This window comes from Solanum stenotomum, chromosome 10 (assembly GCF_019186545.1).
Source record: "Solanum stenotomum isolate F172 chromosome 10, ASM1918654v1, whole genome shotgun sequence".
In the NCBI taxonomy this organism is placed as follows: Eukaryota; Viridiplantae; Streptophyta; class Magnoliopsida; order Solanales; family Solanaceae; genus Solanum; species Solanum stenotomum.
Window position 1 is genome coordinate 3,906,486 of NC_064291.1, and position 17,917 is coordinate 3,924,402.

The 17,917-nt window shown below is 33.4% G+C and overlaps 1 protein-coding gene across 1 annotated transcript in view; it reads right to left on the reverse strand.

Moving 5' to 3' along the window:
- LOC125878243 (ABC transporter C family member 2-like) overlaps positions 1-13,543 on the reverse strand; it is a 32,637-nt gene extending 19,094 nt beyond the window's left edge. Inside the window, exons 1-10 of the mRNA XM_049559451.1 lie at positions 13,319-13,543; positions 11,753-12,190; positions 10,774-10,952; positions 9,801-9,840; positions 7,891-8,047; positions 3,688-3,802; positions 3,477-3,557; positions 3,326-3,350; positions 1,360-1,416; positions 319-384 (exon numbers count right to left, since the gene is read on the reverse strand). Coding sequence (XP_049415408.1) covers positions 319-384; positions 1,360-1,416; positions 3,326-3,350; positions 3,477-3,557; positions 3,688-3,802; positions 7,891-8,047; positions 9,801-9,840; positions 10,774-10,952; positions 11,753-12,085 — 1,053 coding nt within the window. The 5' untranslated portion in view covers positions 12,086-12,190; positions 13,319-13,543. The remainder of the gene's footprint in view (positions 1-318; positions 385-1,359; positions 1,417-3,325; positions 3,351-3,476; positions 3,558-3,687; positions 3,803-7,890; positions 8,048-9,800; positions 9,841-10,773; positions 10,953-11,752; positions 12,191-13,318) is intronic.
- Between the last annotated feature and the right edge of the window lie 4,374 nt (positions 13,544-17,917).

The following is a 17,917-nucleotide window of genomic DNA, read 5'->3' on the forward strand; positions in this document are numbered from 1 at the left end:
GGGAAAAACTAAAGAACATTAGCGAGGAGGAAGTTAAGACATATAGCCTCCAGCTATTTGCATACAATTTCTTTTAAATCAGACCAAAAAGCCCACAAACATATGGCAGCTACACATCAAGTCTGACTATAGGTTCATCAAACACTGGTACTAGGACCTTTAAGCATGCCAAATTGTTTGATGTTTCCACTGCATAAGGTTTTGGTTTTACAGAGTAAAGTACAATGAAGCAGTCTGAAGAAATTATTTTTAAAATTGTCAAATGAGCACAAGTCAGTATCTTGGTGTGTCCACCACAGGTTGGTATAGTAGTCATACCACTCCAATAAAAATCGCGACTGCATAGATGTAGCCTATCCATGCTGGATCACCTCGTTGCATAGACTGTTGGATGGACATACAAGGACTGTGATTAGATGTCAGAAAATTTTAAAAGAACAAGACTGAAATCATAAATCAGATCATCTCCAAACATGGTCATGTCGAGCATGGACATTGTTTGTATTGAAAACTACCACTTATATAAGCTAATTTCACATAATGGCGGCAATTGACTTTGTTAACCTGATCATGCACATCAGAGAAATGTAAACAATAAAGAACAACATCACCACTTTTGGGAAGATATTAATTCATCTTGGTTCCTGACACCAAGGACGAACATCAATGCAAATCAAGTACAAACAAAATGAATCGCAATTCAAAGAGTAAACAATAAGATTCATTTATAAGCATATAAAATAAGATTTATAGCCAAACAAAGCAAAAAAGGAGGTAATAACAACGATGATTACCAAAAATAACAATAACTACATGATAGTCTCGGGCTTCTAGAAAGTTGGTAATCACTTCAAAAGTTTTCCAAAAGTTCCAAATAAAACTATTACAGAACCACACATCACACCAAGGCAGCTGCAGGATCAGAACAAAGAGAGATGTCCTTACTACATCCCTATTTGCCTCCAAATACATGAAAACCAACTAAAAATATATGTGTGTGTTTTGCATATCCTACTATCTAGACTGCAGCCTTTAACCCACTTTTCTTGTCGTACACACAACCTCCGTACTTACTGCTGCATTCCAAATGACAAATACATGATAAGTTAGGTGGAGATCATTCTAAAAAATTTAAAGGTGAAGGTATAAAAGGATTAAATTAAGATGGAACCTAAAACTTGTTAGGAGTTACTAAAACTTCATCACCAATCTACAACTACTCTTGTCATCAAAGCAAATATAATATAAAATATGATACTAAAAGACATTGGTAAACCGTCTTTTTTCTCAGGCAACAAAAGGGGCCTGGTTAAAAGTCCTTACAAGTATCAATTTGCAGAATGTGCAATTGTTTTTTACCTGTAAGAGTTGGTTTAGAATGAGTGGTCCAATGAACTGGGACGCATCATTGCCGATCTACATGTTGGAAACAAACAACAAAAAGTTACAAATTTGGTATTTCAACTAAATACTCACAATGCAAGAAAACAAGTGCAACTTCAACATGTTTTCAGTATGCCTCATAGTTCATCCAGTAGATAAATACATAAATTTGTCAGACAACAGATGTTGGTGTTTACAAAGTCAAATTAACTAAAAATACATAATATTCTATACACATTCTTCAGAAAGCTAAAACTTATGTAAGGTGATAGAGAGAAGGGAAAAAGGAATGAGTAGATATAGAACTATGAATGTGCTGCATACATAAAATTATACACATGTGCACATGAATGTGTGTCCCTACATCTCTATGTTATTGATGCGAGCAATCTAAACTTATTGATACATATAAAATTATAATAATAATAATTATTATTATTACTACTACTACATATACATTAAATTCCACAAAATGATCTAACTTTCATTGATAGTGTCCCTAGTTTTCTTTCTTTTTTTTTTTTTGATAACCGAGAAATCCGTTTGTGACCCGCCCTTTGGACCAATCACAGCCTTCTAAACTCGGTAGATAATGGGCCCGCCCTTCTCCACTTAAATAATGGGCTTCACTTTGCATGGTGTGCGGCTTGAACCTGTGACCTAAGCCACAAATCCTCCACCTTTTTGCCACTCGAGCTAGGCATTGGGGGCTAGTGTCCCTAGTTTTCTCTCAAGATCAAAGTACAATAACTCCCATAAGCACGCTATATATACATATAATGTGTGTGTGTGTATACACACATATAGGGTTTTACTAACCTACTACATTCATGTAGTAGGTTAGCACCGTACCCATTTATGTTTCTCCAAAATGCCCTTATTTTCTTCCTTCCAGCACAAATTGTGGGGATTTTTTCGTCTTTCACCAAAATATCCTTTCCTTCTTTGCAATTCCAGTCGACACAAGCTCTGCAGAACCCTGCATCAATGCCTTCCCAAGACGGGTCTGATTGTTACAGAGGATATTTTTGGCACTTCTAAAACATCATAACAGAAACTAGGATTCTACAAGTTATAACTTTTAGAGATGGGTTTATTGGAGTTGGACCCACAAGCAAAAGGGCGCAGGTGAAATTCAAATCAGTAATACCACATCTGATCATATTCTGAGCATGAAAATCAACATTGAAACAAATAATGGAGTTGAAGCATCCATCAATGGTGTGAAGAGTTCGATTTTATTGGTATTTGTAGTTTGTTGTTACTGTTACCATGAAACATCAGAACCAATAATTGGTAGCTGAGAAGTTAAATTCTTTAATGGGTAAACAATTAGATACTTTGTTACTTTATTTCATAACAGTGACCGTGGCGGCAACAATTGGAGTGGAAGACAGCGGGAACAATGGGAAACAATTGGTGTTATGAGGAAGTTTAAGATTCTAGAAATTGGGTAGAAATTGAAAATTTTGGTGAAAGACCAAACAGTCCCTATTTTAATGTGCTGACTGAAAATATTATGGGCATTTAAGGAAGTTGAAAAATGAGTACAATGCTAACCTACTACATAAAGGTGGTAGGTTAGCAAAATTCCCTAAAGGATCAGGGAATTTTTAATATGAAAAGGCACATTCCTTGCAAATATGGGTACTTCTGGGCATCAACTATCAAAAAGCACAGTTACTAATACATAAGCATAAGCCAATATTCAAACATGCAACATAGTACTCTAGAATTCAATGTAATAACGAGAAGATATAGATATGGTTCCAGAAGTGAGCCTCCTAAGTCCAAAGATAAAACTTGCCCACTTCCTTAAACTAGTAACATAAAAGTACAGTTCAAGCATAAAGCTTTTACGTGATGCATTCTGATTATTATTCTCTGAAAAAATTCAAGAAGTATTAATAACCAGACAGGATGCAACAGGAGAACCAACTACCTTCCAGAAGCCTCCCCACCAAAACCTGCAAAAGTTGAAAGATGGCAAAATGCTTAGTAACATAAAATATCAACTGATTGAGCAATGTATATCTTGGTATGTAAGAATAATCAGCAAACCAGAAGCACGAAACATTAGACAACGTATTTACCTTCCTCCAAGACTACGGTTTAATGCTCGTAAAAGCCATGGTTTAGGTCTTTGAGACTCCTCTGCCCAACTCTTTTGAAACCTAAATAGTTTATCAGAGTGTTAATATATCTGCTTCATCGAATTTAATTTGATTCTTTTCCCAATAAGTAATTCACTTCTTGGGATTAAATGAAATCATAAATGAAGAAAGAAGAGAAGAGCACCCTTACGAGTTGTTTAGAGTTTCAGTCCGATCCCAAATATCCAGTTTCCACACATCCTTTTCTGTTAATGGTCTTTTATAACCAAGTTGCATAAGAGGATTCATCCATGAAAAAAGAATTTCTGCATAAGAAAGTGAGCGGCAAATATCAGGTCTCTTGTCGCTGTGTGCTGATAGAAAGGGGGAAATTGATTACAGATATGTCATTCATTTATACCTCTGTTTCTTCTAAATAAGTTACTCATACACATTTTTCTTTCTTAAATAAGTTAATGTAATTGCATTAATAGGCACACCAAGATGGAACCAACAGCTTTATAATACACAGATTTAGCCATAAGCTTCAAAAAAGAATCTAACTATTATAAGCAAGAGTATCTTCTCTTGACACTAAAATTACAATAAAGATACAAAGTAACTCTTCACACTCTATGGAGAACTATCAACAGCTTTAGAACCTTGTCTAGTCTTTCCTCTCCGAATAAACAATCAAAAGTAAAGAGGGGACCTACACCTACTTTCCCTGCTTCCATACTTCTATCTTCTTCAACCTCCACTTACCAGAGATCCTCTTACAGTTTTAGTATAGAATGGTCATACCAATGTATACTGAATAAGAAAAAAGGACAAATCCATAATTCTTTTGTTCATCAGCAGTACAAATGCAAATGCTATACATCTTCATTATGACTTTACACATAAAGTGCAAGCTCACAACAATCCTCTTCTACCTTAAATTTTTGTGACGGCTGCATTCTAGGCAGCCATTCCAAAAAGACACCTCCTTTCGAACCTGTGTTTTCCAGATGGAATTCCATATAGATCTTGGGTGACCTTGTTGAGAGGCATGCATATAAAAAATTTGATTATGATTCATCCTCTTAGACCTTTTCCATAGCACACTTTTCTTACCAATCATGAAGTGTGTGACTTCACATTTTCATGGAGAGCTCTATATGTCCCAGATCCACATCTTGAAGATATCTTCTGAAACATAAATTTAGATTCATCTTTGAGGTAATAACTAAAGCAGATTAGCTACCATGGTAAGTTTCCTTTTTTTAGGGAGCAGAGCAAACAAATAATGAACCAAACCAAATTATACTTTGTTGATGACAAGGGAAACCTGCAGCCGCTACCCTTTGGGTGAGCACAGGGTAATAATGAACCAAACCAAATGATTGTTCTAGAATCGTTATCCCTCACAATTGCTCCCAGTGATGCAGCAGAACCATGGCAAATTAGAATATAAACACGCAACACCTATAATGCAAGCAATATATGTTGCTCGAACTCTTCAAAAATGTAGACGGGTACGTGTCGGATCCTCCAAAAATAGTGTATTTTTGAGGATCCAACACAGGTGCGGCAACATTTTTGGAGAGTCCGAGCAACTTAGCAAGAAATTACGGAAGCATGGTCACATAGATCCGAGGGCACAAATATTCAAGGGATGAACACCCAAATCATAGGCATCAAACTAAATGCAAGTACGGTCACCATCCCCACTTCAAAGTCAGTGAATTTGAGAAGATTAACCTCCCTGACATTATCACCTTCCACAAATCCATCCAACACAAATATAAAATTAAAGCCAACCCTTGATTTTATTCTTGTTACAAGCATATATATGTCTAACTATCTATAAGCATTTAAACCCAACCTATGAACCTGGACGGCAATGACTCCTTAAACAAAATTTAAATCTTAAAAGGGTTTTTAGCCATCGGTGAGTAGATCATGTTACCGTCATGTACACCAATTTCTATTACCAGGAAGGAAGGACATAGTACAAAAATTTACCCATATAAATGGTGTGAGAAACATAGGAGAAAAATATTATTGAATTGTTGTATCTACATTACTACATAGAGCTATTTATAGACACTACAATACAATCCTTTACCAAGTAGGATACTATTTACTATTCCTATTTCTATTACTATTCATATTCATATTCCTATTCTAAATAGGATTGAATCAACCTATTCATATTCTAACACTCCCCCTCAAGCTAGTGCATACAAGTCATTTAACTAGCTTGTTACAAATGTATACAACACGAGGACCAACCAAGCTTGAGAAGATTGTTTCAGACCATAGAGTGACTTACGTAATCAACACACGAGGCTACTAAACACCCCCGAGCACAAATTAGGTGGTTTCTCCATATAGACTTCTTCACAATGCAGTTGTTGTCGAAAAGTGCTTAAAATTTGGTGTAAAATATATGGATCGTCTTGGAATCAATAGATGAGTCCATATTAAACAAGAAAGTCACTGAAAAACTGACCAAAACATGCTCATGCGCTGGAGTATTAGATTTGGTGGCTAAAAGTGGTCACAATCTGAGAAATAAAGTTATACGAGTAGGGTCGGAATGATGACACGACCCTAATGGAAATAGAAATTATATGGATAGAGTCGGATTGATGGCACGACCCTACTGAAAAAGAAAAATTATATGGGTAGGGCCAGAATGATGGCACAACCCTACGCAAATCAAATTTGAGGAGGCACCGGAAAGACGAATAGAACTACGCAAATCAAACATGAGGAGTCTCCGAAAAGATACAAGTGTTACGCAACTCAGATATGAGAAAGTAGTTGGAAAAATCCACGGTACTACGCAAATTAAATATAAAAAGTAGTCCGGAGAAATGCACGATGCTATGCAAATCAGATTTGAAAAAAAGTAGCCACCGGAAAGATGGCACGGTGCTACACATATAAGATATGAGAAAGTACTCACTGAAATAATGGCACGGTGCTACACAAATCAAATATGAGAAAGTAGTCACCGGAATGATCACACGGTGCTACACAAATCAATTATGAAAAAGCAGTCATGGGAAAGATGGCACGGTGCTACACAAATTAAATATGAAAAAGTAGTCACCGGAAAGAGGACACCATGCTACAGATATTAGATATAAGAAAGTAGTCACCGAAATGATTACATGGTGCTTACACAAATCAAATATGAGAAAATAGTCACTGGAAAGATACACGGTGACCCAACTTTTGCTAACATAATTGTTGGCCAGATGTGGGCGGCATATATGGGCAATAGTCGTCCGTCGACAGCGGAAGCTCTTTGATTGTTTACCAGAACGTAGAGACTCTAATACCATGTGAAAAATATAGGAGAAAAATATTTTTGAATTGTTGTAGCTACATTATTACATAGAGACGCTATTTATAGACACTACAATACAATCATTTACTACGTAGAATACTATTTACTATTCCTATTTCTATTACTATTTATATTCCTATTCCTATTCTAAATAGGATAGTATAAACCTATTCCTATTCTAAAAAGTGGAACTTTGATGCCCTATGAACCAACTGTGGACAAAATACTTTAACTTTGATGAACACAGCTTGTTGGCACCATAGGCATGGATTTGAAAATCAGTTTTCTCTTATGCAAGCACAGTTATGAAAAGTTCTCTCCTCAACTAATCTGGGATTCTAGAAGTGCTAGAATTCTCCCAATTTAATTTGCTTATCCTTTTAAGTGTCTCCTTCCTCCCCAAGTTTTCTTCATCTATGTCAATCTTACATCCAAGTCTTTCTACACATAGAAGCTAATATTATGTCAAATATGAATTGTGACCTCATCCATAATATGAAAATTTCACATTTTTGTACAATGAGACTGCGAATTTGGAACTAATAAGATATTTGTAGTCCTCATACCATCATACGAAACACTAGTATCAAACCTCCCTCTCTCCCAAGAAACAAGAACTAAAGAGGTCAAAGTAGAGTACACCAAAAAGATGCAAGTGAGATGAAGTTCATAGGTGGACATATACATCCATAGACAGATATCACATCACTAGACTAATGTTATTTTTCTCAAATGATGACTCACCAATAATATGGTCAAGTACTCAAGTTCCCAGGGAACAAGAAATAAAGAGGTCAAAGTAGAGTACACCAATGAGATACAAGTGTGATGAAGTTCATCGGTGGACATATACATCCATAGACAGATATCACATCACTAGACAATTGTTATTTTTCTCAAATGATGATGCACCAATAATCTGGTCAAGTACTCAAGTTCCCAGGATCTAGCCCCCAATTGGGAAGTACCTGAATTCCTAAACAGCCTTAATATGTGCTCATGTCATAATCAAACTTATGAAGGACGTCAAACCTAAATAATCAAGTGCTTGAGAAATTTATAGTCACATACGAGAAAGTATGTTGGCGTGCCTCTCAGGACAAATCTGCTCGCCTTCAGGAAGTTCTTCATATGCAGTGTTGTCGAAAGATTCACTTCGAAGTGGAGAGTACCCGGGATAAGGATCCACATCAGGAACATAAAACAGCAGGAGCAATCCAAACAATACCTACACAGTAGAATCAATGAGATTGGACTCGGTTTAATTATTTAAAAGTTAAAACCATGAGATCCAATAACATAATAAGTAAATTGATTCCCTCATAAGAATAGATACTTAACTTCAAGAGTGCAAATTGGAAATCAAATATTGCATCAATCCCATGCTTAAAAAATACAAGCTATCTTACTAATGAAAGGTTGAATTATTCAATTATTTATTTAGCCCAGGGATAGACACAGCGCACTCCAAACATAGAGTGCCTACATGGAATGATGGACTTGTCTCCTCTAGTTTGCAAGCTTCATTTGGTTCATCCTTCCAACATATTTTGACCCAGGATTGTGTAAAGAGCACTCATATTATGGGCTTCAATTGAGTGGGCATCGTTCTGTGGAGTCTTGGTTGTTCCAAACATACCATTCAAATTGATTGAGAACAACTTTTCACAGTTTATGGTTTAGAATGACAACAAGTGTCAATTTATGTCAAAAGTAGTGGAATGTTCATCCTTCTAAAACATTCTCATTAGAATTGGTAACTAAGCAATTACTGCATGGTTTCTGCAAAAATGTTGGCAATACTAATAAGGAATAACAAGGAAGGCTGATTAGTGAACATCTACCCCCACCCCATTTGATATTCCCTCTGTTTCATTTTGCATCTTAGTTCGACTAGGCAGGAAGTTTAAGACTAAAGAAAACTTTTGAATCTTGTGATCTTAAGCAAAAGGTGTGTATAACATCCCAAATATTCCCTTTGAAATTTGAATCTTGAAGTCCTAAACATATCATGTCAATCTTATAAGGGAGTGTCATTAAGGGTAAACTGAAAATGTAGGAATTAGAACTCTGCAAATATAGAACCGTGGCATTTTTATTTTTATTTTTATTTTTGAAACAAGACTAACAAGAAAAGACACATAAATTGAAAGGGGGGAGCAGTTGCAATAACAATTTTAAATTTGGCAGTGGACTTAAAAAGATGTATAGTTTGTGGAACTACACACAACCATAGCATAAGTAGAATGTCTGTAACTCATTGCTTATAGCCGACTTTGTGAAAACTAAAAACTTTCCTTTTAATAGTATGGGACCTTATTGATGACACCATAAAGGAGTTTTATTGCCAGTCACATATTTTAATTACCTCATGATCTTGGTCCTATTTGATGAACTTGTGTTGTATTTCCCTTTAGTTAAAGCAAATTAAAAGTTTTAATTCTGAGTGGAATCTGTAACTGCTAATGTACTCACACAGATTCCAAATTTTCCTATTTCAGAAATCATACCAAAACCATTTTACAAAAAATAAAGCTTCTTCACTATGCTGCTACTAGTGACTTTAACTGCAAGAAAAGCAAGAAAGGACTAACCACTGCCATCTTTAAGAATTCAGAAGTATTTGAACTATAAACTCTGGAAGTTATTAAAGTTTCTCTGTTCTAGAAAATTCCAGAAACATGAAATACGAAAGAAAACAGTGAAATAGAGATAAATATAAATTAGATTAAGACTCCAATAAGGTAAAGCAACTTTTTCTCCACAGGTAACCTGCAGTGGGATCCAATTGTCATTTTAATCATTAAGCTTACTTTCCCTTGTTTTATTCTAATGCCTACGTCCTCTCGATTTTGGGTGTGCTTCCTAAGGCCAAGACAGCGCATTTACATGATTTTACACCACCAAGCAAAGATTTTCAAGTAACATCTCTTGATAATCACATAACTCTAGAGCACATGAAAGATTTTAAAGCAACAAACCTGGACAGTAACCTCACTGATGTACAAATACAGTACTGATCTGCACATAAAGATAGACAACTTCAATTAGCAAGGAAAAAGGAAGATGTGAATGAGCCAACCTAATGTGTATATCTGTTCATATCAGATATTCAGAACTTATGAGCTTTGGAACTAAAACCTACAAAGAAAATATTGAACCCTGATATGCCACCTAAACATCAACCAGAAAAGGCAGGCATTAAACAGTGACAATGCTCGGTCTCCTACTATTGTTTTAGCTTGTTTCCATAAATATCTTCATCAGAAGTACAGCAGCAGCTTACTTTGAGGACCTTCATTTTTTTTGCTTTGCTTTACCAAAAAAGAATTACTGTTGACAAGCAGGGGAATCATCCTTAACTTTAAATGAGGTTTTTAACTCTCAATAAAGATCTTCATCAGAAGTACAGCAGCAGCTTACGTTGAGGACCTTCCTTATTTTTTACTTTGCTTTTCCAGAAAAGAACTGTTGTTGACAAGCAGGGAAATCATCCTTCACTCTGAATGAGGTTTTAGACTGACTTTTTTTTTGAGATGGTAACATGGAGTTCTTGAAGTAGAAAAAAAGAGCAACAGGTTTTTTCTTTTGATGCCAGGGTTTTCTGGGGGTGGGGGGGACTTGGGGATAAAATCATAACCTTAACTGAGAAAATATACTCATGGGGGAATTCACAAGATTTTGCTTAGGATGCAGTTATAACTCTGAAAAAAAATGCAAGCTCACTAAGAAACCTAAGGGGGAGGGGGGTACAGAGAAGTGGAATAATTACAGTAGCATTTGGCAATTTCAAGCATATTGCGTAAAACTACTCGAGTGCTTACTGACAATAACACCCATTATACACTGGTAGCAAGACAACAACATCAAATATGAGAATAACTAACCATATGCACACGAAACCTTCATTTGTTGTATCAGTTCGAGAACTATCTAAGGGGAGGAACAACTTACTCAATATAGTACTCTCTCACAGTCAGGATAAGATTAAGCATCACCACGTCCCCAACCAAACAGTATATTACTGCAAACCGAACAGACCACCTGGCCTCACGGATATACACCTTTGTCTCGACAACAGTCATCACCAGTACAGAGAACCAAGCAAGAACCTCGATTGTCAAGGAAATTATCTAAAGAATGATAAGATGACGAAAAATTAAAAGTGGCATAAGATTAATTTTTTTCTGTTAGAATTGAAAAAAATTGTGGTCTCAATTCGTTCTCCAAGAAACAACTTTCAGTATATCTTACATCATCATTTGTCACTGTAAAATGGAACAGAAGAACAACCAGATAGCATAATATCAAACATACCAGCACCATTAGTTTAAGGGTAACTGCAGACCAAGTTACCTAAATTACAGCTCATAAAAGAAGGAAAAGAAACTTATGCAAGAAAGATCAAAATATCATCCAGAAATCTCAGCAAGTAGCAGCTACTACATCAGATACCTTGAATTGATACAGAAAGATTGGATAAGTTAGATGTATCATTCTTTTTTATTCACACTTTTATTCTTTATTTATATGGTAAACCCATGCAATTCCAAGTTATCAGCTTTACAAGTTGCATATTTAAGCTAAGTGTTAACAAAGTAGACCTTGGGCCTAACTCAACCCCATAAGTTACCACATGAGGTAAAGCTAGCACAGGAGGTGAGGATTGCCCAACACCATATAAGGCATATACCTCATCCCTCCACCAATGTGGCACACTTACCACCCCAGCACGCCTACTAGAGAATGGACAACATAACCCCAATACTGGGACACATAATGACATAGATGGGTTTGCCTCTAATATCATGATAAGAAAACAGACCTTTAAGTCTTAACTCAATTCAAAAACTATATCATGAGGTGAGGATTGGCCAAAACTACATAAAGAGACAAATAACACTAACACACTATATCATTGAAAGAAACCTACCTCATATGGGGCAATACCAGGCTGGCCATCTATGTTCAAGGCTGATATTTGCATGACCAATCTAAACAAGGGCTCAGCAGTGCAATAAGCAGCTAAAAGACCCAGAAAGTAGTTATAGTAATTTGACCTCAAGCGAAACCTTTGGACTGAAAGATCTTTCATCATTTTCCATACTCTATTTACGCACAAAGCCAAAAGGACTAGATAAGAAACAGATATAACCAGAGTGTTTGTTCCACATGGGGTATAAGCTCCAAAGGCATTTTCCACGGCCTTTGACCACACACCATTTGCCACAGGCTGGCAATACCAATCCAATGGCTTGAAAGCCATTATAAGCAATATCCCGTGTAACCCTCTACAAGCTCAATACTTTCTCGTACCCTGCCTCTCCTTCAAATGAAAATACTGTGCCCCTGCATCACCTCTGTAATTAGCCTGCAAGAAATAAGCTCATTGCTCAGTGTATTATGCACATTTCACCCTTTTCAGAGTTGTGAAAAGATTTTACCATACAACTGCAGTATAAAATTATCAGTTTTATTTGCAAGATATAACAGGGGGGATTGTAGAGTTTAGGCAGCGGGTACTCTCACACCCATTGCATTCATCTATAACACCAAATAAACAGTTGAAAGTTCAAAAAAAAAAAAAATACTTAAACTAAACTAGTACACTTTGCTAGAGACTTGTAATGGGTATAGAATACTCCGCACTCACCTAGTCAAAATCTTACATACACCATGACTCATTAATTATTTGCTCCATGAATTATACTTTCAACGAACATCAATACTACCCAATCCAAACCCTATCTTGAGAAGTCAATTCATAAATCATCATTATCCATATCTTTTTGGTTTCCACGGAAATGGGAACTTCATGACATCAATTTATTTTCAGCATTTAACATTGCTTGAAAAGGATAAGGAAATAAATAAGCTAACAAAGTCTGGAAAAAAAAAATTGTAGAAGACAACCACTTCATAATTGTAATCTCAACCCAACACAAACTTCTGAATATATAACCCCAAAAAACAATCAAAATTCCTTTATGTGAAAACCCAAATCCTTCTGGTAGTGTAATTCCAGCTACTAAGCAATACACCACCTAAAAAAAAAAAGGAAGTGCATCGAATGAGGTTGCTCCTCCCTTAACTAGAAGCAAGCCTGGATATGGAAAAATGGGCCCAATTCAAGCTCCAATGCAGGTACCAAAAGCAATACCAGAAAACAGCTTATACTACAATTAATTAATATAAATCACTCAAACTACAAAATACCTTAAAAGATGAATCAAATCAAACAAAAGTTCACTTTTTTCAAAACATGAACTTCATAAATACTTATCATCTAGCATTTATCTTCACCATTAAACATAACCTAAACAACAAAAAAATGAAAAATTTAAGCTAGATTTAAAGTCTTGGATGTACAAAAGTCAACCGCTTCAAAATATGTATCCAAGTCCAAAAAAGATCCTTAATTGCCAAAAAAACAACATCAACCCAGAAGCAGAAACTAAGCAATAGATTCAAATATTACACTAATACTGGTATTTCTTACCTCAAAATATGAATCAAACAAAAGTACACTTTCTGAACCAGTAAAGATTTACACAAACAAAAAGAAATACAACAAAGCAACCATTTTTATTGGTAAAAAAGCTGTCTTTTTCAGTGGGGTGGATGCTATTTGGGGACAGGACGAAAGGGTAGTGAAAGATTCTTCTTGTAAGAAAGTTATTCAATGAAGTGATAATAGAATAATGATTCTGTGGATCCAAATAAACATTTTTGGGAAAAAAAAGAACAAAGAAAGAAATTAATTAAATGAATTTTGAAAGCTAAAAAGGGAAAAAGTCATAATTTTACAGCTTCGTCAGCAATGACATAATTTTTTCTGGAAAATTGGTAAGGGAGAAGTCCAATTCCCTTTACATGGGAGGTTTTATATTCAAAAAGTCTTGTTTCTGGTAATGATTGATATGGTATGATTGTATCGTTATTTATTTATTTAGTAGTTTTATTTTTTTCATAATTTTTTTTTAAAATTAACATTGTGTGATATTGTTAATACTGAAAAGCGATATAATATATTCAAGTGTTGTATTTATGCGAGATGAGATAAGCTTGGAGATTTCATGATTGAGATATTTCACGAGGAACTAAAAGGCAAAAAAAAAAAAAAAGATAATTATGTCCATCAAAGTCATAAGTTGCTATTTTGAACCAAAAATAATAATTAATTAATAATTAAAACTTTATATAAAATACAAGATAAAGAGATGAGAGAACTAAAAATAAATAAATCAATAATACAATATCATTCTTACAATTTAATCATTAAAACATTTAAAAAATATGAAATCAATATACAATCTTTCAAGTTCTTGTTGATATCCACTTCCACAAGCCACAATCACCATTCAATAGTTTTCATCTTATTCTTTCAAGCCAAAACAAAGCACCGACATAATAAGCACAGAAAACATGAAAACTTAAAATGTTAATGTGCTCATTTCAACAAAGTTTTACAATACCTCTATTTATAGGACTACAGTATAATATCATGAATATGATTATTAATTATTTTAGAGATTATAATAATAAAAGTCACGAGAGTAGTGAAAATGAAAATAATTATATTTTACATTAAAGAAAATTAAACAATGACTTTTAGCAATTTCACACTAAGCTTTTGATTTAAAATTTGCATTACTTGAATTCTTGTCAAGTTTTTACAATAAAATTCAAGTAATAAAAAGTATGACTTACGTGTAAATAAAATTCGAACCGTTCATCAAATGTCATGGAAAAAATGAACTTTTTCCATTCAATAAAAAAACACCTGCAATAAAATAATCAAATCCCATATAAATAAATAAAAAACTGAAAGCAACATATAAGATATAAAATACTACTTATTTTATAATGTTGTAAAAAAATATTGAGATTCTAGACCAAAAAGAGGAGTTGACTTGACCTAATTAATCTTAACTCTACTATACATATAAATTTGATCATTTTTTTTGTAACAAAATTTTCTAATGCCTCTATTTATAGGACATAATATGAAATACCAAAAGATATTATGAAAATGACTATTAATATGAATTAGAAGTTATGATTATCAAAGGCTATGGGAGTAATGGAAATAAGGTAATTAAGTTTTTATATTAAAGAATATGAATAAATGGAGTAGTAATTGATACATTCATTTTTGAACAATAATAATAAAAAAGAAAATACAAAAGATTATCGAAAAAATGAGAAAGAAAAGATAAATAGAACCTTTGGTCAAAAAGAGGTGCCACGTCATTTTATTTTATCTAGTTTTATATTATATATAATCTATAGATATTGATTTATGTCTTGACAAATAAATGGAACTAAAAGAAATTTTCTTTTTTATCCCTGATCTTTTATTCTTTTTATCTTTTTCTCTTTTCTTTCTTCTTTTTTCTGGGTCATTTTGTCATTTCTTCCCTCTTTTTCTATTATTATTTTTTTTGTCTTTGCCTTCTTTTCTTTTTTCTTTTATGTTTTTTTTTCTTTCTTTCTTTTTAAAAAAAAATATCTTTTCCCTTTTTTCTTTTCTGTTTTTCAATTTTCTTTATGAATTTTTCACTTGTCGAGTTTAAAGACTACCTGTTTTAAAACATTTTGTACTTCTTTTTAAAAAAAATTATCCCATGTTCAAGACAAAAAAAAAAAAAACTTACTATTTTTTTAAAAAATCTATATATTTATATATATATTTTGTTTGGTTTAAAATTTTATGAGGTACTTTTATAATTCTTATCTTAGAGATAATATTTAACCCAAAAACTTTTAAGAACAAGTTACGTCTCATAAGAAAGAGTTGATACTATTCTTAGTGTGTCTTGATTTATGAGATGCTTCTATTTTAGTACTTTTGTCTTAGAGGCAAGAACTTAAAAACAACAAGTTATGTCTCATGGGAAAGACTTGACATTGCTACATTGTGTCTTGATTTATCAAATGCCCTATAACTCCTGCCTTAATGGCAATACTTAGCCCAAGAACTTTCAAAGAATAAGTTACGTCTCATGGGCAAGAGTTGACACTATCTTATTATGTCTTTATGAGATGCTTCATAAAGATCGAAAACTTCAAATCAATAAGATATGCATTGTGGGCAAGACGTGACACTACCACATGGTGTCTTGATTTATTAGATGTTATATAACTCTTGTCTTAGAGGCAAAATTTAGTCCAACGACTTTCAAAGAATAAGATAAGTCCCATTGGCAAGAGATTATGATTTTTGAGATACTCATCACTATTGTCTTAGAGGTAAAACTTAGACCCATAACTTCAACAAATTACACCTCATGGGTAAGACTTGACACAACTATCACATTGTGTCTTGATTTTTGAGATGCTCTCTTACTCTTGCCTGAGAGGCAAGACTTAGCTCAAGAACTTCCGAATATTAAGTTACGCCCCATAGGCAAGAGATCTAGATTTATGAGATGGTACTTTATAACTATTGTATTAGTATTAAGATTAATTAGTCAAGTGGCTTTCAAACAAGTTAAGCAATATGGGCAAGACTCGACACTGCATCTTGATTTATTAGATGCTTCATAACTCGTCTTAGAGGCAAGAATACTTAACCCAAGGACTTTTAATGAATAAGTTCCGCCTCATAGGTGCTTACACCATTTTCAGTAGGTTTAACTTATGGGGAACACAAAAAATTGTCTTAGAGGCAAAACGTAGCTCAAAAGTTATTTAAAAAATAACATGTATCTATGGATAACAATTTACACTATTTTACTATGCGTAACTTATGAGATACTTTATAACTTTTGCCTTAGAGGCAATACATAATTCACGGCTTTAAAAATAACTTATGTCTCATGAGTCATGAGCAAAACTATTTCCAAATGATATTCTTCTCCATAAACTATTTTATCAATTAGATATTAACATACATCATTTTTCCTACATTACATATGTGGTTGATTCTATTACAGATAGTGTTAACTGACTTAAAAATAAAACTCTGAAGTTCACTTACATGTCAAAAAAAGAAAATCTCGTTACGGATTACTTATTTTTCGATTCATTAGCAAAACATAATGAAAATTAAGAAGAAGAAAAAAAGAATTATTTTCAAGAAAAAAATAATAAATGAAAGAAAATAAAGAAAGAGGGGAATGCAAAAATAAATTATGCTCTACTTAAAGTGGAAGAAGACTATTTTTTGGAGATTTTTCTTATAGGATACAAAAAATCAAGACTACAGCTAAGACACCTTGTGTAATTTTCTAAAGAAATGGTCTTTAAAAAAGTGCTTTTGAAATTGTTTTTTTAAAAGTGCTTAAGCTGAAAAAAGATGAAATTGTTGATGTATTACTTTACTATATTATTTTACTATATAAGAAGAGGGAATAATCAACCACAACAACTCAACATGTGGTCCAATAAGAAGAGAGACCAATATATTTATAAAAATAAATGACATATAAAATAAAATAGAGAGAGTATTATTTTTGAAAAATGGAAAAGGACAAAACACATATAAAATTAAAAGACATAAAAAAAAGTTGGTTTAACTCTCAAACATAAAAAGTAACATATGTTATTAAAAACTTTAATAAAAAGTACTATAATTTACAATAAATAATAACTTAAAATATCTACAAGACAACAAAAAAAAGACTAATTTTTGTACTGCTTGTGTCACATAAATTAGGATTGGGATGCTTTTAAAATTTTAATTTTGGTTAGACATTATAAAATAGCCCAAAAATTGAATGATATAATTTTTTAAAAAATAACCGAATGAATCGTTCTATCAATAACCCTAATGTTACTTCTACTCTGTTTATTTTTACTTAAATTTAGAAAGATATGCTTCATTTCTACTCTCAATCTTATCGCTACATTTATGTGCTATTTAAAATTGAAATTAAAAAGACAAATGACAAATAAGTTTCTATATTTGCTCACTTATGAGCAAAATATAATATAACAATCTTTACTAATTTCATAACAATACATAAACTATAATCCCTCCGTCTCATATTAGATGGGCACTTCCAACTTTACACGGTGATTAAGAAATCATTAATACATTGGAAGACTTCACCATTTTGCCCTTTGTTTATATCAATGCACATTGAAATGAGTT